Source organism: Pyxicephalus adspersus, chromosome 2, assembly GCF_032062135.1.
Source record: "Pyxicephalus adspersus chromosome 2, UCB_Pads_2.0, whole genome shotgun sequence".
Taxonomy (NCBI): Eukaryota; Metazoa; Chordata; class Amphibia; order Anura; family Pyxicephalidae; genus Pyxicephalus; species Pyxicephalus adspersus.
The window spans coordinates 140,552,720-140,579,809 of record NC_092859.1 but is presented as its reverse complement, the minus strand read 5'-3'; the positions used below and the strand labels follow the sequence as shown (position 1 = coordinate 140,579,809).

The window sequence follows — 27,090 nt, the reverse complement described above, 5'->3', positions numbered from 1 at the left end:
CATTGTAATGACTATTGTTTTTCTCAGGCAAAGTTATCTATTCTGGGGAACACACATGTGACATTTGTCTTACAGATCAAAAGGACAACTTTGGTCTAGAACTAACAAGCATATCCATTGCTAATTTTGCAGTAAACTGACCTGAATGATCCTCTGTACTCCAAAAACATGGTGTGTGTACATTTTTTTTTTTCCTTCCAATTGTGGGGTGAAAAACAGTACAAATAGGAGCGCCTATGGATGTGCTTGATTACTTTTAATCAATATTTACCAACACACTCAATCTGTCCACATCCAATCAAAAGTCCAGACGTTGGTCACCTATAATTATTGTGCTGTTGAATTGACTTTGGATCAGATGAAAGGTCAGCAATTGGGATCAGAAATGAAAATCACCTTGACATGTACTAGTTTTTGTCAAACAAAAGCATTTGTTTTGGGCGAAAAAATTCCCCGTCCCTTGCTCTTGGTCTGTGGTAACTCAGACTTTTTAGTCAATTAAACTCTATGTTAAGGATAAGTAGTAGTGGAAGGATCCAAGTCTTTGTTTCTAATTTAGGGAAACCTTTAAAATAACTTTCAGATCTCGGGGAACGCCTTCTATAATATATCTATAGCTCACAGTACATTAGTGTGGTGTCCAGTAAGAAAAATGCCTCTTACATTGTTGGCCAGTGGGAAGAATGCCATCTTTACTGATAGCCAAAAAGATCATTGGTGTGAGGTAAACTGACCTAAGAGGTCTAAAAAGCTAATTGCTCATGAAATCCCCAGGAGCCCATAGATGAACCCTAGTTGAGAAACACTGTTCTACGTAGTTCACAAAATGCAATAAGCAGGGCTGATGTCCATTCAAAAGAGGACATTAAAAGCAGGGTGTACACCTGCCATATTGCAAAGTCTCTAAAAGGCCTTAATACATATTTAAAATGATGTCTGAAAAAAAAACCTTTACTTGTCATTGATTCTCTATTATGCCTGTGAGCCATCTGCATGGTCTGCCAAAGTGATGTATGAAGGCCAAGCTGCCAGAAGGTAGCCACTGTGTTCTCCAAACGGCATAAAGTAGCTACTGTTCTCCCCTCTCTAAAACCATGCTATATGCAACTATGCTTAATAAAGTGTGAAGTCTAAAGGGTTGTGGACAATATAACCTTTTCTTGAAATAAAGTTTCTTTAATTGCTCATTGTTCTTCCGCTACAGTGGTGAAAGTAAAGAGATGGGAAGCAGAGTTTGTCTTGGCTGAAGTATGTGTGAGAAAACCTTCATGAAAGCTTCAAGTTTTGATTAACTTGACTTTTAACCTGTGACAACACACACTATAACCTTTCAAAATAAGGTTGGCCAAAAAGCAACATCTGAAAAACAATCTGAGAGCGTGAACTGAGGAGACATTCAACAGATAGGATGAACTCTGTCTCACCTGTCTCACCAATCCAAGCTCAAAGTATGAATCACATTTACTAAACAAGTCTGGGAAATCTATTAACGAACAGAAGGTATACTGGGCACTGAGATTTCATTTGTAAGTTTCCTAAAAGGTAAGCTAATACTGTTTTAGCAGGAAAAAAAATGCAGATCTTTTTGCAATAAAGCTAGTCCCCGTTTGCATAGATGTGTGGTCCTTTAAAAAAATGGGTTTATATTCTAATTGTATTTGCTAAATCACAGTGGAAAGATCAAGGTAGTACAATCAGCTCTGTCAAAGCAGAAAGCAGTTGGCACTGTGGCCAGGCGCTAATTAACAAGTCACAGGCTTGTGAATCAGCAGTGATAATGCCAATAGCCACACACCCTACACTTTCATCCCAATGTAATGCCAAGCACAGCCTACACAAGGAAAGCTCCTATTTTAGGAGCAGTGCAGCATCATTGCCACATCAGCTCCGGAAGCTGCATTAAGTGAGCTTCACAAACAGGATCGACAGGTATTTGTGGGACAAAAAAAGTGGATACACATAAGCTAAAAAAGGCTGCAGCGGGAGGCCGTATGTCTACTGTTTGGAGAAAAAAAAAAAAATCAACACACAATAGGGAAATGTACATTTGACTTGCTTTGGACTCTGATGTCCATGCACCATGCACAAACATTACCACCTACAACATGTACTAATACAGAAAATAGTGTTCAGTTTAGGGTTCTCTTTTTAGGGGACCCAGAAGTGTGGAAGCAGCTGATAAAGGAAGTAAAATAAAAAGAATTTCTGACACATTACACCAAGCAGTCTGGGAAAAAAAAGTAAAAAAGAAGTAGAAGCTGCCAGGAATTCATCTTGCTGGAAACTTTAACCAGGCAGGTCAGATAAACTAACAGAGGCAAAGCTTTCCCAGGACCTCCAAAAAACTGTGCTTCCCCTTGCACAGGAGCCCCCGTTTCCCATACCCAGCTATCCAGGAGAGAGAACAGGTTTCTCCTCTGTGTTGGAGTGAAACGATAAACCAGGAAACTAGTGGAATGTGTCCAAACATTGGCATTCCAAGCCTCACAAAATTAAGCAGAGATTTACCCTTTCTATGCCTGGGGCAAACAAAATTATAAGGCACACAGAGGTTATGTCTCTAACCTAAGGAATATTTAAAGAATGACAATACAATGCATATAATTATACTGGTAATAGCAAAAGTGTTCTTTCAGATGTGCAGTTTCAGGGTAATCATATAGAATGTAAATTATTAATTATTAATACACAGGGAAAAAAATATGTTAAAGGGAACTAGACATTATTAGGCTTATGCAAGAATCCAAATTCTCCACCTTGTGATATTAAACCTGAGCAGGCTAACATATAAAAAAAGTACATTTGCCACATTGATTCCGTTTTACAGAATCTGACTCTTGGCCCTTGGGAAGAAGACCTATAAGATTTACTTGAGGTCTAACAGTTGTTGTCCCTGTTAAAGTGTACCTCCCATCTATACGTTTTTTGCTGTATATAGTGTTCAATAAACTTGCTCAATCAAGTGTTCAATCAATTACACGTCCAACTAGCTCTACATTGCCCTCTTCCTTTCTGATGATTCCTGTGCCACTGCACATTTCTTTTGCCCTCCCATGACACAATGTGCTAGCTTCTGATTGTTTTGTATGAGTGAGATCAGACACCAAGTCGTTTATTTGTGTAAAAAAAAAAAAAAAACCAGCTTGTGAATGACTGATGAATTTTGCAGCATTCTAAGACACCTACAAAACATCCTCCAGAAAGCTGAAAGATTCCCCTGTGTTGCCTCCTTATCTAGCAGAAAAAGAGCAAGGGTTAGAACAATGATTAAAAATAAAAAACAACTAACAGAAAGAAAGGCAAAAAGAAAGCCATCTTTAAAGGAAAAAAGGTTGGGAAGTTTGTAAGTGATTTCTACTAAAAAGTAAGTCTAAGCGCTAAAGTATAACAATAATCTAAACCTTGGAAGAACCAACAAGTTAGGCGTTCTCCCTAGGTACGATTTAAGATGAAAGATTCAGATTCTTGCATGAGCCTTACTGTCAACATTTAAGATCATTGTAAGGCTTAATCCAAGCTATTGTGGTTTATTGTTCAGTTTACTCAATAAGATTACAGTTTTCTATCAGCAAATCTACAGGTTTTCAAGACAAGGTTTATAGTAAAAGGAGTCTGTAGACTAACCCATCAGTAAGGTTCTCCCCATTGATGTAACGCAAACTTTTGAGGAAAGAGAGTGAAACCAGAGCATGGGAGTGGCGGATCTTCACATATCCAGTCACCGTCTCTATGAGACCCATAAAGTTCTCCAGCTCTGCAGCAATGTTTTCTGCATGAAGACAAAAACAAGTTGAAACACAAACATTGTAATTGCACCCAAAAACACATTTAAATACACAAAAACACATCATACTCTGACCATTACACTTATTTTCATACTTTAAAAATATAAAAAGGTGGATATGTAATTTGTTCGCCTTTGAATTATTCATAGAAATTCTTTTGCTGCCTATTCCATTTTGTGGGGATGCTTGCAATTCTGATTAAAAAAAAAAAAAAAAAAAAACTCAGATCCCAAAGGGAGTGACACAGATGGCAACGTCTGCTAGGTCTAATTTAGCCTAAAATATACGCTGGCATAAAATGAATAAAGACTGTATTGTGTTTCAGATGAACACAAATTTTTTATCCTTCCTATGTTCAGTTTATTAGGCAAAAGTGAAACCCCTCCAAGGCGGTTAGTTTTTACACTGGGCATCAAAAACAGAATATCCGGCTAAAATACCACAAAACAAGCGTGTGATTAAACACCCGCCAGCCTCAGAATCAGAGAAGTGACAGGTACAGAATTAGGAAAGGATGCTGTTAAACTCCTATTCATAAGTTCTCTATGGATCTGCCTGTGATTCCAAGAATACTCCACGTGGATGCCAGTAACAGGTCCTGAGCTTTCAGCAGCCTCTCCTTTGGCACAAGCTGCGCCAGCAGTTGCAGTCTAGGGCCGCATGAATTATTGAAGCTTCCTCCAGAATCGAGCGGCTGTGATATACTCCATCTGTAACCTTGTCCAAATCTAGCTGCAGACTCTACACTAACCCCTGCAACTCAGCAGTGCACTCGCTGCCAAACAACCAAGACTGTATCATTCAGCCAAAAGGTAAGCGGTTAAATGAGGTGTGATAAAGGTGCAGGAACAAGGCACTCTTTGTTTTACAGACTATTTCTAATTTCCAACAAATATAAAACATCTGCCGATACTCTCTATTATGGCAACAGTATTCACAGGGCAGCCTGCAACTGGACAGCTTAGCTTGCTAGATCTTTATTTTTCTCGTGCGTATAACATACAAGTTTTTTTGGGTACCTGGATAAATTTGTAACAAAGAACATGCAATAAAACGGATTCTCCAAATTAAAAGAAGTACCAAGCAATATGGTAACTAAAAGCGATACTCTTTTGGAAACAGACATTATCACTTAGATTGTGTGCTTTTAATGGACTGGCTTGTGTCCCCACAAGTTTTCTACTACTTACGGCCTTTACGGATGTTAAGCACCAAGTTTCCTTGCAGCACTGTACATCCTTCCAGCATCTGTGCTGAGGTGACCGAGTCAATTGTCTTATCTTCGATGCAGATTTTAGGACAATGGCCCTCACATGGAATGCAGAACATACTACAAGACACAGGCAAAAGCAATATAAACATTACTTTGAAAGAGTCACAGACAGACATTTTATCACCGAAATTGTTATGCTGCCTAGGTACTTACAAAATTATGAAAGAAAAACAGAGATGAAGGATAGAGATGGGGACAACATCTCCAAAATCCACCCTACCTGTCCCCCAGGGATCCAAACTCCTCGTACACTCTCTTATCTCTCACCTGGACTACTGTAACATCCTTCTCTCTGGTATTCCACTAACCCGACTCTCTCCCCTACAATCTATTATGAATGCTGCAGCCAGACTCATCCATCCTTTCCACTGCTCCTCTACTGCTGCATCTCTTTGTAGTTCTCTTCATTGGTTTCTTTTTCACCTTAGATTCAAATTCAAGCTCCTGTGCTTGGCCTTTAAATTTTTCCACAGTTCTTGTCCCTCTTACCTTTCTGACCTGGTAGAAAAATACTCCCCTTTTTTGCTCCCCCAATAACCTACTAATGACTTCCTCACTCATACCCTCATCAAACGGACAACTGCAAGACTTTTCTGGAGCTGCCCCGACTATGGAATGGTCTTACTCGTCCTTTATGGCTTGCTCCTACTTTCTGCTCCTTTATTAGAGCCCTAGAACCCATCTTCTCAAACTTGCCTACCGGTCTTCTGTTCTTAAAACCCTCACTACTCACCCACAACTACATATCCACCCCTCCCATTGTGTGATATGTGCACCACTTTCTAAATTGAAGGCTTTTTTGGGGCAGGGTCCTCTCCTCCTCCTGTGTCACTGTCTGTGTAATCTGTCTGTCATTTGCAACCCCTATTTATTGTACAGTGCGGTGTAATATATAGCACTGGCACTATATAAATACTGTTTATTATTAATAATATCGACAAATTGATACTTAAAAAATAGCAAAACATTTTTCAAGTGAAATACTACAGTGCAGTTGCTATGATTTATCTATTATGACTTTTAAAACATTACAAAATACCATCAAAAACCGGAAACAATCTAGTGGCCTGTAAAAGCCAAGGAAACGGACACCTAAACCGTAACTAAACCCTTTCAGGTGCTTGTGTGCATTCTCAATACATTGCTCCAATTACTGAACACAACTGGCAGAGTCATGCTCTGGGCTGACTTCTTTCTACCGTCATACTTTTCTGTTGGCTGGTTATGTCAGCCATGACATTTAATGGCCGGAATATGGGCATGCATTTAGCAGAAAACGAGGAAACAGTTTTACGGTCTACTAATAGACTAAATTGGGGCTAGAAAGAAACCATAGGAAGCGAGATTTAAAAAGATGTAAATATTCTAGCCAAACCAAACTTCTCATAAGTGAAAAGGTTAATGACCCACTTATAGTAAAGGCCCAAAAATCGACTTGTTACCTTTGGTTTTCATTGACTCTATATCCTGATGGGCATTCATCCACACATTCCCCGTTGTGGAGAATAAATCGGTTTGGTGCGTTGTATATAGTGTGCATGTTGGCACAGTCTTCCATAGTGATGCAACGCCAACCCTGAAAGCTGTAGGTGTTCTCGGGACAGCTCGGGACACATTTGCCTTCGTAGTAGAAGTGTTGACAAGCCACGCAGGCGCTATCATTGTTTGGGGCAGTACAGCTTCCCAGGCACTCTGGATGGCAGCAGTCACCCTTGTCCGTACAGGCTAGTCTCCCACACTTGCTGGGGCAAACTGCAAAGACAAAAATAAAACAAAAACAATCCATAAGGGACAATTATCATATTTCGTATTCAAAAGCCTGCGTATATAACTATTGGGATTTTTCAGGTCAAGATCTTACCACAAAAATGTCCATGTTAAATTACTTTTACTGCATGGAAATGTATATACCAGACACAATATTAGATTTTTATCTCTGTACAGATTTTAAGGAAATTAGGAACATTGTGGTTTTTCTCTTATTCTGCTCTCCTTCCTGTTATCACATTTATGTACCCTAGCGGTTTGGGCCCCACATAACATGACATCATGCTCTGTCCACAGTGAAGCTCTATATTACTAGGCTGCATTCCCAACATATTGCATTGTGAGAATTAAAGCTTTGCACCAGTCAAATCCTGCGCCTCCTATTCACAATGAAAAAAAGTTGAAACTGCTTTTCTGGGACTCCTGTTCCCCACATTTCATGTCGTGGCTCAGTGGTAAAAACAAATTAGGACAAATTTTGTGACAAGTAATCTAACGCAATCAAACTCCATGCAAAACAAACAAAAAAGAATTGATTTGTCTGAGCTTTATAAGAAATGTGTATGATACGAATATATTCTGCTGATCGAGCAAACCCTCTAAATACATTTTATCTATTGAGAATAAATAACAAATGAAAAGTGGGGTCACTAATAACACTAATAACTTTCACCCATATTACCCATACCAAAGAAGTGTTAACCACAGAAGATTATCTATCATACACATAGACAACTACATGCAATGTTATAGTCCTGTTGCCTGAAAGTTCAGATATGTGATTTACCTTTTTGGAGAACGGAGAATATATTGTGGTTAGGGGGAAAGTTGTCCAAATGCCTTTTGTCTTACAAACTTCCCTAATATTACACAGTGAAAGCCATACCATTATATTAACTCATCCAAAGAATGCAGACTTCAATAAAATGTTTACAACAAACCTCTAATAGACATTGAGTAAGAATTGAAACATCCAGTGTCAATGAATGATCTTCACCTGACTAAACACAGCCCAATCTTGTGCCAAACAGAGTGTGTTAGCATATAACTAACAGAGTGTGTTAGCATATAACTCCAGAATGGCCAACAATCCCAGGAAACTAATCTTAAAAGGGAAAAGTTGAGTTAAGAGCCATCGTTGAGGTCACCCCGAGATTTAGGAAGTGTCAATTGAAGTGCCTTGGTCAGTGTAACACCATGCAACTCCTACACCCACTCCCTGAAAACAAGGAAAGCCATATAAGTAACAGATGTACTAGGTACCTGATAACATAACCTGTATTTTATATCTATAGTGTATATACTTCAGGTGACAACTGTTGCTGCAAATGAGTATTATAACACAAACAACCTCTAGGGTTGCTACCTGTTTGCCAAGTGCTCACCCAAGTACTGCAGTGCGGTAACATTGACCAGTACTCTACAGGTAACCGGAATGTGCATGACAAATCTCTGTAGTACAAATGAAATCAAGTGGCTAAGGGTTAAGCCAAATCCGCTGTGCAACACATGGTATGAATGACCCTAAAATGTGCTCTACTTGCGTTATGAAAACATAATTATATATAATAAAAGGACAGATGAGAGAATGTCACAATGGGAAGTATTACAGAGACAAGTCATCCTACCTAAGAGAAAGTGAGGTGGAGAAAACAAATACCCACCTCAATACAGAAAGCATACAAGAGCAGGTTCACAACATAAGGAGAACCTGTCAATAGAAATCCTCATTCTTGATTACCTAAATCACCTATTCTGTAGCCCAGGACTTTTTGGTGGTAGACCCGTTCCTTTCAAAGACATAGTCAAAGCCCAGTGTTCTGGAGCCCAGCTATGTAATACATGGTGAGATTGAGCCTGATTTATTACAGTTCCCCAAGGCTGGGTGCATACACTTATCAGTGAGACTGTGTGATCTGGCAAACATGGAATGGATCTGGTCCAAGATTGGAAACATTTGCAATGGCTAATGACTTTATGAAACACATGCCAGGTTTCCTGGATCACCCAGCTTCACTGATGAAAGTGTGTACTCTCCAGCCTTGGAGAGCTTTAATAAGCCGCATTGTAGCAAAACAAAACACTTGGGATAATATCCTTTGCCTAAGAAGATGCACAGGCAGAATAATTTTTGCAGCAAGTGGATATAACTTATCTTATGTAGCTAAAAAATATTCCCACATAAGATGAATATGCAAACTCATGTTAATCAAAACGGAGAGTTTCTGCAGGTTTTAATATAACAAATGTGCTGCCAGGTGTACAAATAGCCCAAACTGAGATAATCAGCCAGTGAGGGAAGGCTCCTGGCATGTCTGTTTGCTATTCTCCAAAAACCATGGCACACAGCCCAACGGGCAAACCTGTAGCAGTCCAGAGTAGCAGGAATCCCTTTAAAGAGAAAAACACTCCCCTTGTAAATTTTCACATAATCCTTCCTACTCCACAGGCAGCAGAAGAGTGAAAAGCAAAGAACTGCCACAAGCAAGCTATGCAGCTGGACGTTTCTGCTGCTGATGCTCCAGCTTTATCACAGCTCAAGGTTACTACTTTTAACACATGGAAAGATTTAAAAAATCTATATTTATTTAAACTGCACAGTTTTCAACCATGCTTCGAAACAACGAGACATGAAAACAGGCGCCTATCAGCCGAAATGCATTATTAGGAATTGTGATGAACACAGAAAAAAAAATTTATGACCCCTAAATCTGCATGTCAGAAAACGCAATGCAGCATTTTTAGGCTGACCTACAGATATATCATTGCAATTGCAGCAGTTTATTTGGCCCAAATTATAATCAATATTGAATTTAATATAGCAACTAAAAGCCTGATCTATATTGGGGTTATCAACATATAGAAGATCATCAGGATTTACAACTTCTGCATATGGTGAAGGTATATGCAGTAGGAAAGGTTCCCAATTAGGGAGCTGGAAAATGTAATTGATTTTGATGATGAACAAGCACAATATGATCTTTGTTCTGTGTAAAAATACTAGTACTTTTAAATTCCTAAAGACTAACCTAAATGTGAAGAGAGTAAAAATGATAAATATTTGTTAGCAAATGATAATCAAGCACACACATAAAAACATAATGCTTTTTAGACTATTTGTATAAGTTAGTGTAAGTATGGTCTTATGACGGCTGAAATAATAAATACAAAATGTAATTAAAAAAATGAGAGCGAGGGACTGTCTGGAGCAGAAGAGAACTGGAAGGTCTTCTAGTTACAAGTATTCTCTGCAGTGTTATGTAGACAATACTTTATACTGTAGACTTTAGATGTAGACAACATTTTTTATGTATTATATTGAATTGAGTAAAGACATTTACCAAAAAATGTGCATTTACTTTGTATATCATGCTAGGAATCTGGGAAGCAATCTGACAGCAAAAGAAGGGCCATTGGAGGCCAACCTTGCAGTGACTCCTCTGCAGCTGTAATTTCCATCAGACACAAAATTGCCATTCATTCTTTCAAGTCTAAGCATCCTTTTTAATGGACAAAACACAAAACAAATGGCCCACGCAGGAAGGGTGCGCCTCTCACTGGCATCTCATAGAGGGTCTAGATAACAGAGCGGCTCTGTTCCTGCACGTGCCCTCCACGGATCCATCAATGGATGTACGCCGTGCTCTGCTAATATTTGCACTTCGATATACTGTTTGTAAGCAATGAAAGAACTCTGTACAACGCAGGAGAAAAACACAGTTCAACAATTGTTTCAGCAGAATTACACAGAAGGACACAGCGAACACACACTGCTGTTGAATAAAGAAGAGCGATGTTTATGTAAAAAGACACAGAACTTATTTATGTCACAATTAGAAGGGCGGTCCTCCTAAAATGTTTACATTTTTTTGAAGCTGGGAATGCAAACAACTGGCCAACTTCACAGGATAGATGGATAGATAGATAGACATAGGCTACGTACACACTTGCAATAATTATTGTTGGAAAATGAACGATTAACGACCAATCAACGATTATTCACGATTATTTTGAAAGATCATGTACACACACTAGATATGATCGTTTGAGCAATGCAGGAAGTGACTTACAGAAAAAGACCGTTCTGAATGTTATTACAAAAAGAGTGTGCGTACGAACGATCAGTCATTTTTGTCAAGGAACGTTCATCCTGCAGACTGTTCCACGTACCTCTCTCTGCAATATGCCTTTCCACATCGTCTCAAGGAAGAAGAAAGTAGCTTTTGCTACGGTGTATGTGCTAAGTGAGGAGCAGGATGAACATGACGTGCAAGGACAAGTTGTGAAGAAGCACAGGGTTTGGTGTAAAGATTGGTTGATGGACCAAGATACCATTTCCCAGGAGAATCTGCTACGGGTTCAAAAATAATCCACCAATAATGTACACACACTAGACACGATCATTTGAAGGATGCAGGAAGTGATGTGTACCAGAGAAAGTGTACCGCAGAACCATCCACGATCACTGAACGACTGTACAATAAATAGATAGTGAACGATCTGCACCCAATCAGATCCGCCGGGATGGTGGTTCGTTTCCAGTGACATTCACCAACGTTGGCCTGTCGTTCACTTTCTTTGTTAACGATTATCGAGCAATTGATGGTTAGTCGTTCGTTTCCAATAATATTGTGTACATAGCGATAGAAAGAATTTTTTTTTTGCTACAATTTTTTTCTTTGCATAACATTTCTAGCAAAATTCATTCTTGCTTGGCCAGACAAACCCAAACGGTGTGTAATATATAAATATATAACACACACACACACACACACACACACACACACACACACACACACACACACACACCGGTATATATATTTATTTATTACACACGGTTTGGGTTTGTCTGGCCAAGCAAGAATGACTTTTGCTGGAAATATTAAGCAAAGAAAAAAAAATTGTAGCCTTTTGAAAAAATACATTCTCATAAATGGAACAAAAAAATCTGACTGGTTGCTTTTCTATGGCGTTTCTATCTCATACCAATCGTTCACAGCCTGGCTGAATTATCCAAAAAACTGGCACATAAGTAAGAATATTATATGCCATGGCGACTAGATTTCATCAAAAAAGCAACAAAAGGTCAAACAAGGAATCGGTTATGGGCAAAAGCACCCATTTTTATAAGTCGACCCTGCGTTTTGACCTGCAGTTTATCATGTTTGCCAAGTGAAAAAACTTATTGCTGCACTTCCCACACAAAAACTGTTAGCACTTAAAAAGTGATCAAGCTAAGCAGACCCGGCGGCATGCTGTCCTGTTTGTATATACCTTATAAGTGTAAAACTGTCACTGCACTACCATGACTAACATGTGTGGAATTGAGGGCGCAGAATATTCTATATTTATAACTCATCCTGCTTGTGCTTATGGCCTATTTCCACTCCTGCTTACTATACACAGAGCTATTTGAGGCATTGTATGCTCCCTAAACAGCGTGGATGGATTTCCTAACAAGGCAGGTCTGTGTCCCGCAGGAACAAACCTCAAGCTGTCTGGTGCTGAGAAAGAGGGCGAAAATCAGAGGGGAGAGGCCGCGTTGCCCTGCGGTTTTGGCAGTTATTCTGAAAAACTGGCGTTGGTTATGCGTTTTGGGCAATTACATGCCTAGCTGGTGTCAGACGTGTGTATCAATGCTCCTGACACAATGGGCAAGCTCATAGCAGGCACCGGTTGGAAGCTTTGCTCTGGGAGGTTACAGTAGCGCATGCCACAGGATTTCACGTGTCTCTCCGGGAGAACTGAAATGATTCTGTGTTCCCAGGATGTGAACTCCTCTACAGGGGAATCGTTGCAAACCCAGAAAAACATGTTTTCAACCCCTGTGATTCATGAGTGGCCTAAAATGCACTGTCAAGGGGCCGTCTTATACACAGACACAAAGTATTCCCAAGCTATAAAAGGTAATATTTAGATTGCAAGCTACTGTACCCAGTCACAAGTAATAGAAAAAGGAAGTTTATAAATAGAAGAGAACATGGAATAAAGCAGCCAAACATATTTATACTTTCATTTATTACATCTCCTCACAGATCGAGGTGGGAATAAAAGTTCATACAGACTCCTTAAAAACACTCTTCAATATAAATCTTCTAAAATTATTATTATATAGCACCAACATATTACGCAGCACTGTACAATAAATAGGGGTTGTAAATGACAGATACAGACAGTGACACAGGAGGAGAGGACCCTGCCGAGAAGAGCTTACAATCTAAGAGGTGGGGGAATAGCACACAATAGGAGGGGAGATATGGAATGGTGGGTGAGTAATGGTTTAATAGACAGAAGAAGATTGGTAGACAAGTTTGAAAAAATGGATTTTAAGTGCTCTTTTAAATGAGAAGAAAGTAGGAGCAAGCCGGATAGGAAGAGGAAGACCATTCCAGAGAGTTGGGGCAGCTCTAGAAAAGTCTTGGAGTTGTGCGTGTGATGAGGTTATGAGTGAGGAAGTCATTAGTAGGTCATTGGAAGAGCGGAGAGAGCGGATAGGGGAGTATTTTTCTATTCGGTCAGAAAGGTAAGTGTGGAGGGATTTGAAGGCAAAGCACAGGAGCTTCAATTCTAATGTGAAAAGGAAGCCAAAGAAGAGAAACAAGGAGCGGCAGCAGGATGGATAAGTCTGTCTGCAGCATTCATAATAGATACAGAGTCCTTAAAAACTCTGTTCAACAGGATTTATATAGCGCCAACATATTACGTAGCGCTGTGCATTAACTAGGGGTTGCAAATGACAGACAGATAATGACACAGGAAGAGGAGAGGACCCTGCCCTGAAGAGCTTACAATCTAGGAGGTGGGGCAAGTATCACACAATAGTAGGGGATTATACTCCGAATTCTTTAACCAGGGTTCCATGGAACCCTAAGGGTTCTTCCAGAGTATCACACAATAGATGGGGAGATATGGAGTGGTGGGAAGTTAAAGTGGAACTAAATTTCTGATTTAAAAATTTGGCATCAGACAGAGCTTCAAGTGCAGAAAGGGACAGGCAATAGGGATAGTCTTCTGCTATATTCATACACCATGGAATTGGGAAACCTCCTACTTGCACTACATCCCTTAATAACCAATAATAAAAATGTATAAAAAAAAAAAAAATAGGATTTTACCAGTGCTGACATAATGGATGGTTGTTATGCATAGCCCTGTTGAATGCAAAGTTTTTGTAAGCTTTTATCCTTTCTGCAAGAAGTAATCTTACCTGCCTGATCACCATCCAATCTTTCAAAATTCACTGAGCTGCACGTGAGCAGCTCAGCGTTAGTTGCCAGGGTGCATGGCACACTCCAGCTTACCCTGCGGGTGCCAGGGCTCTACAAATCCCACACAGGTGAGCGCAAGTTACATCATTCCAACCAAACAAAATGTCCAAAGATCGGAATGTGGAATAATTTGCTCATACCACAAACACCATTGAACCAGGAGGAAGCCATGTTGTAATGTCACCATTACAATAAAAATACTTCATGTAACAGCAAATAAACTGATGCTCATTTTATTCTCATGAACAACACTTTAACTCCCTAACTGGTTTCAATCAGTTGAATGGAATGCAGCAAGAGGCTGGTAAGAATTCCTAAAAGGCTATAGCTGGCAAAATAACAAAGGCAAACTGCAGCTACGCCAATCGAAAAATAATATGGACGGGGTGTGCCTGCAGTTATAACAATGACTCAAGATGTTTCCAAAGCTTGATATTACAGTTGCAGGGTCACTTAAGGCAGAAGAAAAAGACCATGGGGAAAAAAACAATGAATAGAGATTTTTTTTTTTTTTGTCTTAAGCTATGTATACACTTGAAAATAATTGTCGCTGGAAAGATCAGTGGATGGTTTGCAGACACACTACAAAGGAATGATTGCTGTACAGAAAGTGCAATTTCTTCTATGGAAAGAATGATAAGAAAACATGCCGTGTTCTCCTCCACAGGAAACAACAGCAGCCAGTTGCTGTTGGTCATTCACCCACAGAAATGTCCTAAAGTCCCATCCTTCTGCCTAACCTTAACCCCTTCCTTTTTACTAGATAAAACCCCCATTCTGGTCCCTAACCTCAACCCCTTCCTGCCTGCTGCCTACTCAAGCAGAGGCTAACCTACCCAAAACCTAATCCCCAATACTAATCTTTCAGATAACTACTAGGTAGGCAATTTAGACAGAACACCAGCAGGACCGATCACTAAGCAAAGTGAAGGGGGCAGCAGTGCAGAAGATTTTTGTCTGAGGCAGAACAACAACAATCGACAAACCCAATGAAAATCTAGCGTCTGTAGGTAGCTTTAGGGTGTCCCCATAAAGTTTACAATAAACTGAGGCTTTGTTAATCCATCTTAATGACTGATAGGCTGCAAACTACTGGAAAACGGAACAAAAAAAAACACAAATTCATATTATATTTTTACCACAAGCCTAAAAACTAAACCTATTGCATTCTATATACAGATCCTGCAATAGACACAAAGTCAGTTTAGCTGCAGAGAAGCAATTTGTTTGTACGGTTAGAAAACAAAGCCGTTGTATACTACACCCAGGCTCGCGGTATACATGTGGAGAGAGCTGGGGTGGATGCTGCACATCTAGCCAGTGCTGCACTTATTGCGGGACAGTCAGGGGTTTTGATGGGAAGCTGAAGTGACTGATTTCTCCAAGGCTCAGCAAAGCATCCTAAAGCAATTGTTCCAGACCGCCAATGTTCACTGTCTCTCCAGTTAGTTGTCTGCCACAAACAATCCACACTGACTCATTTGCCAATCCTGCAGAAAACATCCTGGCCTTAAGGGTGGGGGGAATAGACAGAGAAGCAAATTTCTGCCTTTCATCTCTGAGACCTGCTATTTTGTAAGAGGAAGCATAAATACAAACCTACCAATAGAAGATGACTGAAAGAGGTTCTGAAGCTGAACAACCTGATTACGCTTTTGTTATTCATTATTTGTATCAGGATCTTTTGCATACATTTTACATGTAGTATTCTTATGAAAGATGCATTTGCTGCACAATGCATCACCCTACTTAACGAGATCTTTATCCTAGTGCCAATTTTAAGCAGCACAAAGCCATCACAACAGACTAAATTCTCTGAATTGTCATTCAGTGTATAGAGGGATAAGACTGTATACGGCTCAGTCTTTCAAGCCTCTAGGTGGAATTTAACACAATCTAAAACCCCTGTATGTCTGCATTTGCCAAAATGGAAATAAAAGCTGCTTAGGGGGGCAAAAAAACCTGTTTGATCTTAACATACATATTATACAATGACGGCTTGGCGGCATCCCTGGCGTCTACACTCAGCTTGGCAGTGAAAACAAGGACTGGTCAAACATTTTCAGCCCAGCAAAGCCTCACATGTTCTGATCAAGGTCCCTTGAGGCAGCGATTGCTACCAAACAATGTATGGTTTTTGCCTGGTCTTGTTGATAATGCAGGCAAAAGAAAGAATACATGCAATTCATATACGGATGGATACAAAAAAAAATGTAAATGTAGAGAGATCTGAAGACATTTGAAATCAGATTTTGAGCAGAGCAGATTCAAAAGCAAATGGAAAATAAATGGAAGGAGTCCAATATTTTCATTGCTTTTGATTGGTCTACATCAAGGATAAAGTTAAGATTTTGTGCACATTCTTGCTTTTAAAAACCAGGGCTAACAAGAACATTAGAAAGATTTTTCTTTTCATATAAAAAAATAAAATATTTCATAATTTTGATTTATTTTTTTCAAAATGACCAGCAGAGGGAGATCTACTTCTTATCTAGTGTTTTTCAGGGTTTGTTTATATATAATGTTTGTTGTTTTTGGAGTTCAGTAGCTGAAGCAAAACTCTACACATGGGTGAAATGTGCAAGAAACCTTGTGTTTATCTCCTTAGCATCATAGGTAGGTATTGCAATTGATCTTTCAGTGTCATAGGTAGGTATTGGAATTGATCTTTCAGTGTCATAGGTAGGTATTGGAATTGATCTTTCAGTGTCATAGGTAGGTAGAGATCCCAATCTAATGTCTCTATCATAGTCATAATCCATTGTCTCGAATAATAATTACAAAAAAACTTGTTTTTTGTTAATAAAAAATAGTTTAGTGCAGCTTTACATAAATTACAGAACCCTTACAGGATACTTTGGTCAATGGCTCTGATAGGCTGAAAAAACAGTGACCCAAATGAAGCAGTTATTATTATTATTATTAAACAGGATTTATATAGCGCCAACATATTACGCAGCGCTGTACATTAAATAGGTTAAATAGATTAAGCAGTTAAAATGCAAATAAGGTCCCGCTTTACAAAATACATGATTAGGTGATAATTACAGAAAAGGACAGGCGATGCCCTTTCAGCAATAATCCATCTTACTTGCCTGATCAAGCTAAGGAAATGACAAAAAAGCAATCCCGGCATCCCTTGTGTGAGGTGGGAAGGATGAACTCCTGTCCATCTGCGTGAGTGTTACATTATCTGGGCACGGCCAACCAAGGTGGCCAAAGATTATCTCTAGGAAGAAGAATAAACATGGTGGTACTCTATGATGGAATTGGGATAGGTGAGTCACATTGGTTTAGTTCTGCTTTACGCAAGCCATAAACTATGAGATATTTTTAGTTGATTAAATGATCAAATAGAAGAAAATAATACAATTAATCAATTGGAAAATTTTGATGGATATTTTGGCAGAATGACAAATCATAACAGATCAGGAAAGGAGTAATTTTTTGGGAATATTTAATCAAACACAATAGGATTTAAACAGGAAGTTACATGAAGTTGGGCACTCTTTGCAGATGCTTCCTCTACTTTCGATTAAATAAAATAAAGTGATTGTAATTCATTGTCATTTTTAAAAAAGTGGATGGCACATTGAGGACTTGTAGTCAGTTGTAAGGAATTAATTTGTATACTGCTTCAAAATAAAACGGTTTCCATGTAAAAGAAGGAAAGTTGTTTTTTTTTTTCCTCCACAGAACCCCCAGAGCAAATCTACACAGTTCAAAACAGATCTTCACATCTGGATCTAGTGGGCGCTAAAATAAGTGCTGTATCACATGGAATTTGCAAGAACTTCACAAGGTGAGAACAAAAATTCCTGGTTTGAAGGAAAGCTCCAGTAATTTTAGAAACCAGATTAAATCAGGAAAACATGCAGAGCATCCAGAGAAACAACAGACAGAGAGGAATAAGAGGGGAATGGGGGAAGAGACATGAATGAAGTATTGTTGCTGTGTGTAGACGGGAATATCAATGGATGAAGCTGGGAAAAGCAGCTCCTGGGCACAATGTGATACCACGTGATGGAGTCTGGATTGGAATCACATGATCGGCTGTGTTTTTCTGCAGAGACACAGCCATCAGACACCTTCCACGCCACCATGAGACGTATTTTTAGCATGCCCCTCCAAACGTATTAAAGGTTCACATTATAAAGGATTTGAGGGGAGAGTATGCAATACAATTATGATTTAATGAGCTTGGCTGTCCTTGTTTCATTTGGATGTTCCTCCAAATGAAAGAAGCTGTGCAGCAAGAATATAAATAAATGTATGCTTCCTGAACATTCAGTATTGTCATGCTGACTTCAATACTTTCAACTGCTACACAAAATATTTATGCAGACAAGTATTAATCCAAAGGTTCCTAACAGACAGGAAACCAGCATCATTTTCAGAGGGCAATTAGCCCTACAAAGCAAGCTACTACAATGTTTTATGATATTAGCACACAATGCAATAGTGCTCTGAGAATTCTTTATGTTTACTAGTATAACAAGGAATTGAACCGATCCAGCACTATTAGAGTTTTCTTTAGCATTATCCAAGATACTCCAACACTCCAGTTCGTCTCCTAAACCAAAATTGTTTACTTCCATTTCAATGCACACTGTGAGCTCTTTGCAATTTACATTAAAAGCTGAAGCAAGTCAGAGATCTCATGATGGACATCCAGCAACATTGAGCGCTTTCCTCCCCAGTCTGACTCTCCCCTTTCATAAACTGGAAACTTACCTTTCTGACCTGATAGAAAAATACTCCCCCCCCCCCCAGCCGCTCTCTTCACTCCTAAGATTACCTACTAATGACTTCCTCACTCATAACCTCATCACACGCATGGCTACAAGACTTTTCTATGGCTGCCCCGACTTTCTGGAATGGTCTTCCTCGTCCTATTCGGCTTGCTGCTACTTTCTGCTCATTTTAAAGAGCACTCAAAATCCTTTTCTTCAAACTTCCCACCACTACATATCTCTCCTCCTATTGTGTGAGACTTCCCCCATCTCCTAGATTGTAAGCTCTTTGGGGCAGGGTCCTCTCCTCCTCCTGTGTCACTGTCTGTATCTGTCTGTCTGTCATTTGCAACACCTGTATAACGTACAGTGCTGAGTAATATGTTGGCGCTGTATCATTCTTGTTTATTAAATTATTAATAATAATAACATACCACAGGAGATGATCAGACCACTGACGTTGTTGGAGATGGAGGTAACAATCAGACTGTGAACATACTACAGTACATGACCAGACCACAGATGTGGTTGGAGATGGAGGTGACAGTCATACTACAGTAAATGACCAGACCAGTCCATAGAAGTCAGTGCTCAACCCAGCATTTTATTTTAACCGGGTGGGATGAAATTTTAGGCGGGTGGCAGACCCTGTATTGTGACCCAACTTATCAGTAACTACTCAAAAACAGCCGGGTGGTTAATGAAAAGTGCCGGGTGGTGCGCCCAGCTAAATGTGGCTGGGGAGAACACTGGAAGTGGTTGGGAAAAATTGTAAAAGTGACTGTACAAATGTATAACAAAATATACCATTTCCCAGTAATTGAGTTATTTTTTTAGATTTTTATTACTACAATATATTGCTAGACAGAGCTTCTCTGACCAATTACCAAACGTTTAGATCCCATAAAACAAAAAAGCCGTATCTATGAATCATACCAAACAAACACATTTATTATGTCAGCTATACTGAGGGAGACGGTACCCAGAACACAGGAACTTTATTCATTACTCTCGAAGAGGGGATTTCATACAAAATCATCGCCAGAAAATAAACAAACAGCTTGACCACCCTTCTATACAGTTGTGTCAATTTTCTGGTCTTTGGGATGGGGGGTGCTTCTCTGTATGACTTTGATAGGATAGTAGTAAGATATGTAAGCTCTTCTGAGCAGGGTCCTCTCCTCCTCCTGTGTCACTGTCTGTATTCATCTGTCATTTGCAACCCCTATTTATGCACAGCGCTGCGTAATATGTTGGCGCTATATAAATCCTGTTTATTAATAATAATAATAATAATAAGCCCTTTAGGGAATAATGCAATTTAAATGGGCTCTAATTTGTGGACACAATTCATTTATAATTGAAGTTTAGTAAAGGTTTATTTGATTTACCTGCACCCACATCACCCACACTGTTTTGGCAGCACAAGGGGGATCTACGCAACATTAGATAGGTGACTGAATTGTTTTTGTTGCTGAACACAGAAAGCAAATAAAACAAAACTCTCAGATTGATCTATGTCTGGCCATGAAGGATGCCCAACAATCCTATCCAAATACTAGGTGGTGAATATACGTATTTATGGCCGTCTCTACAATAGGCAAGGCTATATATGACCATAACACCATGTGGCTTTAATTTCTTTTTGCCAGCATGGCTTGCTAAGATTAATAATTCCTGTTTTTATGCAGTTGTTTAGTTAGTTGAACGGGAAATCAATATGTAAATATATTTGCAGTGTTTACATTCTATTTCCATGTGCTCCTCTTTAGTCAAGTCTGGAATGTCGATGGAGAGCTCTGTATTTTTTTTTGCTTTTAGTCCTAATGAGAAAAATCTTGGACATCCTGAATAACCAGGTCACAAAGGAATAGAGAATGAGTAGGAATGTTAGTACTGAATACTACACTTAAAAGCACAGAGGAAATCCGACAAAACATCCTTCCATAAATCAAAATGTCGCAAGGCATTAGGGATTACGCTCTTTTTTCGAAAGCTCTTGGCTTGACAAGCTAAGAAAGTAATATATAGCCAAGTAGAAGTATTTTAAGGATTCTGTCAAAAGTATTTAACAGGAAATATTGTCAGTCTGATTTCCCAAGCAATCTAAACAGGTTTAGTACATGCATCTCCTCTCAGCTTCATGTTCTACTTTGCACTTATTGGCGATCTACACTGCTGCTGCTTGTTTTTTTCTCTCTGGGGAAGGATGCATTCTAAAATGTTATTAAGTGACCTTTAAGTACAAAGTCTCTAAAACATTTCTTTTCATTATGTAATGTTCCTAACAGCTACTGAAGTCAAATGAAAAACACTGTAGGATCTTATCTATGTAACATGGAAAAGACATGATATTATTATAAAAAGTATAAACACATTTAGAATTGGTGGCTTGACAGCTATGGGCCACCTGCGCCTGGTGGTGGTGGGGGAGCAGCTACAGCACCGCCCGAGCCCAGAGGAGGAACGCAGCTACGGGACCGCCCGAGCCCAGAGGAGGAACGCAGCTACGGGACCGCCTGCGCCCAGAGGAGGAAAGCAGCTACGGGACCGCCTGCGCCCAGAGGAGGAAAGCAGCTACGGGACCGCCTGCGCCCAGAGGAGGAAAGCAGCTACTGACCACCTGCGCCGGGGGTGCCTGTGTCCAGAAAGTGGGGGGGGGGGGGGCGCGCAGGACCCCTGCACCAAAAGAGGGAATGCAGCTGCGGGACCACATGCGCCCAGACTGGGAGAAACTACAATATCTTATGCGCCGAGAAAACAGCAGCTACAGACCACATGTAGCGGATTGATGAATGATGTTGGGGGAACTGCTGTACACATGTCAGATTTTCGCCTGTGACTAACACGACTGTTCGTGTTGGCTGAGGACCATCTGACGTGTGTAAATAGCTTAAAGAATAATCTAAACCAGAACAGGAACACAGAGAAAATCTACATGCCAGCCATTACAGAAAAAAACCCAAAACTGAGGCGGAAGGAAGATTCCGGTTTGCATACATCGATGTCACTTTGTGGGCTACATTTTAGTAATTATTGAGGAATCCTGATAATTACAAACACTAATGAAGAAATGAGCTTCTTTCATCTTTTCTGACTCAGGTTCTGATTCAGGGGTCATGAATTACTGTAAAACAAGTCTCTTTATACTACAAAGTACATTGCTAAGGGCATCTTCAAGAAGTTGTAATCTAGTTTTCAACTTTCATCATCATCTGTCACAACTTAAAAATAACAAGGTAGATGGGAATACAGACACCTATCCGTATCAGAGAGACAGAATAACGAAGCCATGTGCAATAACTGAGACAACACAATTCCTAATACAAACATACTGAAAATGTTCATATACCTGACACCACAAGGCTTTTGTTTTGTTTAGGCTAATTATAAATAACATATTTACACACAAGTATGCCAATGTATATCCTTCTGCTGCAGTGTGATCTGCATGTACAGGATCAATTCCATGCTGAACCCACACCATATTTTCCATCCACCTCTGTCACTAATAATTTATGTGCCTGCTCTTGTTTCAGCAGCAATATAATCTGTCTCTGCTGCTGGAACAAAATCCCAATTCAGGTCACTGGAAATAGGGAAATGGTGTATAGGTAAAAACACGTGTGTATGTATACACAAATACCTCAACTCGAGTATAGGATTCTAAATAGAATATGCAGGTTTTCTAAATATATGTATATTTTATCAGTTCGTTTTTTTTTTTTTTTTCTTTAGCTTGAATTTGGCTTTTTCAACATGCCTTACTTATGGTAACTTATCACAAATATGGGAAGGAATGGCAGATTTTTGGATTTTTATTTTCTAAAAATGTCAATCCTAATCCTCCATAACATTCTTGCATCGAACCGCATGTTCACCTTTCTATACAATCCAACTGCCACCACCCTATGCACTGCCCTCCTTGGTGCAGCCGTCACATGCCCATTGAGCAGCAGCTTCCCATCCTCCGTCTCCCATGGTCCAGTTTGATATTCTGTAGAAATACATGTTTATCTGCACACGCAGACTCTGCCCATGTGCTTGCGTAAAACATCAGCACGCATGCCTGTTCTTTCCCGCAGAAGGGCGAGAACTGAGATGAACCTGCGTCTGTGTATGTGTGTGGAGTCTCCCTCCCCTCCGGAACGCAGGCAGAGTAGCTGCTGCTGCGGAGATTATATTAATCTGTAGTGCTGCGTGTCTGCTGACTGTAAGAATGAACCAGGAATTCGCCTGGACCACAATCACAGCAGCGCTCTAACCACTTCACAGCAAACCCCCGTTGGGGGGGAATCTGCAATCAGCACGTGACGCACCACGCCAGTTCATCACACGTTCTGCACTCATTCTAGGGAAGTGAGGGACCCCGCTCGTAAGAATGCGGCAGCCGCTCACTTTTAAGGTGCAGCAGCAAGAGAACTGTTATACGCCGATTTCTCTTCAGATCGAATAAATCGTTTGCCTTTTACTCATTACTCCAGCCTGCACAACGCCATGGTTTTTCTGCATCTGGAGTAAACGGATTCTGTCTACTCCAAGCTGCATCCTTGTAGGATGCCACAGAGATAGACAGACGTGTCGACCAATGGCAAAGCAGTCAAGGTGGGGTTTTTAGGGTGACCAATCAGGGCGTGAAAAGGAGGGATTTAGTGATTGATATGTTATTCAGAGCAGAAAGGAGTAAACAACCGCTTTATTGTAGAAGGGGAGGAACAGGGTAACTCCTTCACTGCCACAGAAGCAAAGCTCACAATGCATGATAAAGAAAATCAACCTGCATGAATACATAAATATTCCAAAAAGTTAAATGTTTTATTTGGAAGCTATGTTTTCCTTCTCCTGATAAAACCAGATGTGTTATTGCCATGCTGATCTATGAATGGACAATTGCTTGAGAAATTTCTGATACTTTCACCGTTTTTCTGCTACATAATTGTAACAATGAAGAGATGGAAAATAAGTCAAAGGAAAGAATCAAACTGGAGATCTTTTCATGGGACAACAGCTAGTTTTATCACATTTTTGTTATATAAAAAACACAATATCAAGCAATATATAAATTGCCAGATACCACAGCATAGGGAATCGATTGTTATTATTTTATTATTAGGCTTTGCTGCATGTTACATAGCTTTGGTAAATCTAAAGGAGATTATATCAACAGATCATAGCGTGCATTGCAAATCTAATGCAGATAAATAATTGCAATTTTTAGTATGCTATTATAGGAGTAAATATTTACCTCCATTCTTGAATTCTATACACACATCTTTTTATATTGTCTAGTAAAATCACAACTAAATAGGAATACATATTTAGGTGAACATTTTAATGCATAATATATTCTGACTGTCAGTAACCAATGGGCGTATCTGTTCAGTTAGTCTTGTGATTCACACACACGCCTGTTTTAGCGAACATGCCTGCTATTTCACAGTTCATCATTACAGCTTCCACCTGCCTACTTTATACTGATAATTGAGATCCTACAGATGTGTTCTTCATTTTGGTAAATTTTTAAATGAGTCCTATTAAAGTGAAGTTGGTGGGTTGAGTGTAAAAACTGAACACGTGTTGCCCTAAAAATCAATGGCAAATGTTTATTTACAATATAAAACAATGTAAAGATAACAGCAGCGATTGAAGGGAAAATTAATTATTGCGGCATTGGTAAGGAAAGGTGGCTGTTGCTGGCTACCCCATGTGGAACAATTCCTGAACCACCCATGCTACAATAATCAATGGGCCACTGGGGTTTAATCTCTGTGTGGATTTACTTTATTGTTGATCTTACAGAATTATTATTAGGCTCCAGTAAATAGTATTAATAAAGATACTTAATATACATAATAAACAGTATTTAGTGTGAACTAGCCCAGAAAAGAGGAGTTCAGGCAGAAGTACACTTTTTCAGCAAGCTCGCTCAAGAATTGGCCCCCTGGTGCCAGTTGGCACACATGGGGCCAGAGCCAAACAGGTACGGAGCTGCTGCTCCACCATCTTGGTGCTTACATAGTTAAAAAAAAAACAAGGAGCAGCTGCCAAAGTGTCTGAAAAATGTAATATTGAAGATTTACAAACATTAAAAACAGCATTAATATTAATAAAATAGATCAAAACATCACTACATAAATATAACATGATCATGATTTTCCTCTAATACAAACTACATGATCACAGCTTTCCTCATGATTTTCCTCTAATACAAACTACATGATCACAGCTTTCTTCCACGATTTTCCTTTAATACAAACTACATGATCACAACTTTTCTCACTGGCAACATTTTAAGTAGATATTAAGGTGAAAAGGTATTGCAATACCAATCCAATATTAAACAAGGGGAACGTAAATCAAAAGGATTTACCTCTATCGTAATTATGAACGCAAAATCAACAAAAAATATCAAGAGAAAATCACGTAGTGTATACCTAACAAATCATTGGTGTACCTTATAAATAACCCTGTGATATACCACCTGGCCTCACCAACACTAGGAAGACTTAATAAACTTTAAACTGCACTCATTTTAAGTGTGAACATCTGAACAATCCAGAAATCTGTCCTAAAAGAAAATAGTTTAGCAGATTCCTTATAAAATCACATGGCCACACAATCGGAAGCCTTTAAAACAAGTGCCAATGTTTCTTTGTGTTCCTCCCTTGATTCTCTGCTTAATAGGCTGACAGCCGCTGATCCATTACTTCCTTCTGTCAGGAGAAATGTGAATTAGTATGGAATATATTAATTTCACACAGCCATTTTACTAAATGCACTGCTGCTGGACCACATACAACATTTGGGAATTGCACAATGTATTTTAAAAAGTATTTAACAAAAAAAAGTCACCACGTTATCCAAAAAACTCACTATACACCTACACTTTTGCCTCTGCAGCTCACTGACTTTAACTGCTTTCTCTGCATCCAGCACCTATATAAACAGAGACTCATGGTGCAAAAGACATATAAAAAGAATATAATTGTGCTCTAGTTAAAAACACAGAACAAAATGCCCATATTTCAGCTGAACTGCATATAGAATTCCCAATACTACTCATTAGAATACCAGCAAAACTCCAAAAAATGGTTTTAAATGTAAACTTATTAAATATCATGCATGTCTAGGACAAATAACTCATCTAAAGTAAGGTTAATGTCAGCAGGGAAAAAAGTACCAATAAACCCGTAAATGCACAGCAAAGGTTGAAAATATCTGGCAATCAATCAGCAAGTAACATCTGTTACGGAGGCCCCAGAAACCACAATCAATACTTAAACATTGCACTTGGAGGAAAAGTGCACACAATATACCAAATAAAGCAAAAAAACCAAGACCAAAAAGATCAAAGGCAAGATGTATAAGACTTTAGTGAGTGAGGATGCACACTGATGCATAGTTTTCTTCAATAACATGACAGGATGTGGCCATCTTTTCAGAGCAAATATCAGACATTCACCTCCATGCTAGAAACACTCTGCTTTTGACTATAATTTTTTATTTGCCACAAAAATATGAAAAATATTGCATTTCAACAGGATCGCATTTTCTAAATTGAGTCACAGAGTTCCGCACAAATGGCTATTTTGTTAGTTAATACGGCATATATCTTAATACAGAATCCATTTACTAGCAATGAACTGATCGAATATTTGTGTATGAAACAATTAGGCTACCTTTGCTTTATTGTAGAAAGTGTCTGTGCTGCACATGGCCAAAGATCACATTTAGGAAGAGAAGGAAGAAGATGGCAGCACTCTATAATGGAACAGGGGGCAGGTAAGTATAGTGAGGTTTAGTTCTGCTATAAAAAATGACGGCAGGTGTATGCAGTTTATATACAGCAGCCTAAGGTTCTATTTAATCATGCTACTTTGTGGCTCTCCCACTGATGGATTACAGCCACATCCATCATGGCATGGAACAAAACATCCCTCCTCAGAGTGCCTAAGATTTCCCTAAGTTGTCCAAAAACCTGGTGCAGCATCTTGCAGTGTTGCTGCTTTCTACGAAAGGCCAACCATGCAAAATGTTATGGTATATATGAAACCAAGTATAAAACCATTTCACAGAAAAAGATCCCTGTCCAAGAAGTTTGCAATCCAAAAGATGTTTTGTATTGTATAATAAAAAAAACAAATCCCCATTAGCAGCCTAATGAAGCCTAGCCAGTTTTCCCCCCCAGACCCTTTTAGCCGGGTGCACCACCTGGCACTTTTTAGTAGCCACCCAGCTGTTTTTGAGTGGTTACTGAGTTGGGT

General features: G+C 39.3%; 1 protein-coding gene across 1 annotated transcript in view; it reads right to left on the bottom strand.

Moving 5' to 3' along the window:
- IGF1R (insulin like growth factor 1 receptor) overlaps nt 1–27,090 on the bottom strand; it is a 150,712-nt gene that overhangs the window by 45,564 nt on the left and 78,058 nt on the right. Inside the window, exons 3-5 of the mRNA XM_072402669.1 lie at nt 6,501–6,810; nt 4,976–5,115; nt 3,625–3,769 (exon numbers count right to left, since the gene is read on the bottom strand). Coding sequence (XP_072258770.1) covers nt 3,625–3,769; nt 4,976–5,115; nt 6,501–6,810 — 595 coding nt within the window. The remainder of the gene's footprint in view (nt 1–3,624; nt 3,770–4,975; nt 5,116–6,500; nt 6,811–27,090) is intronic.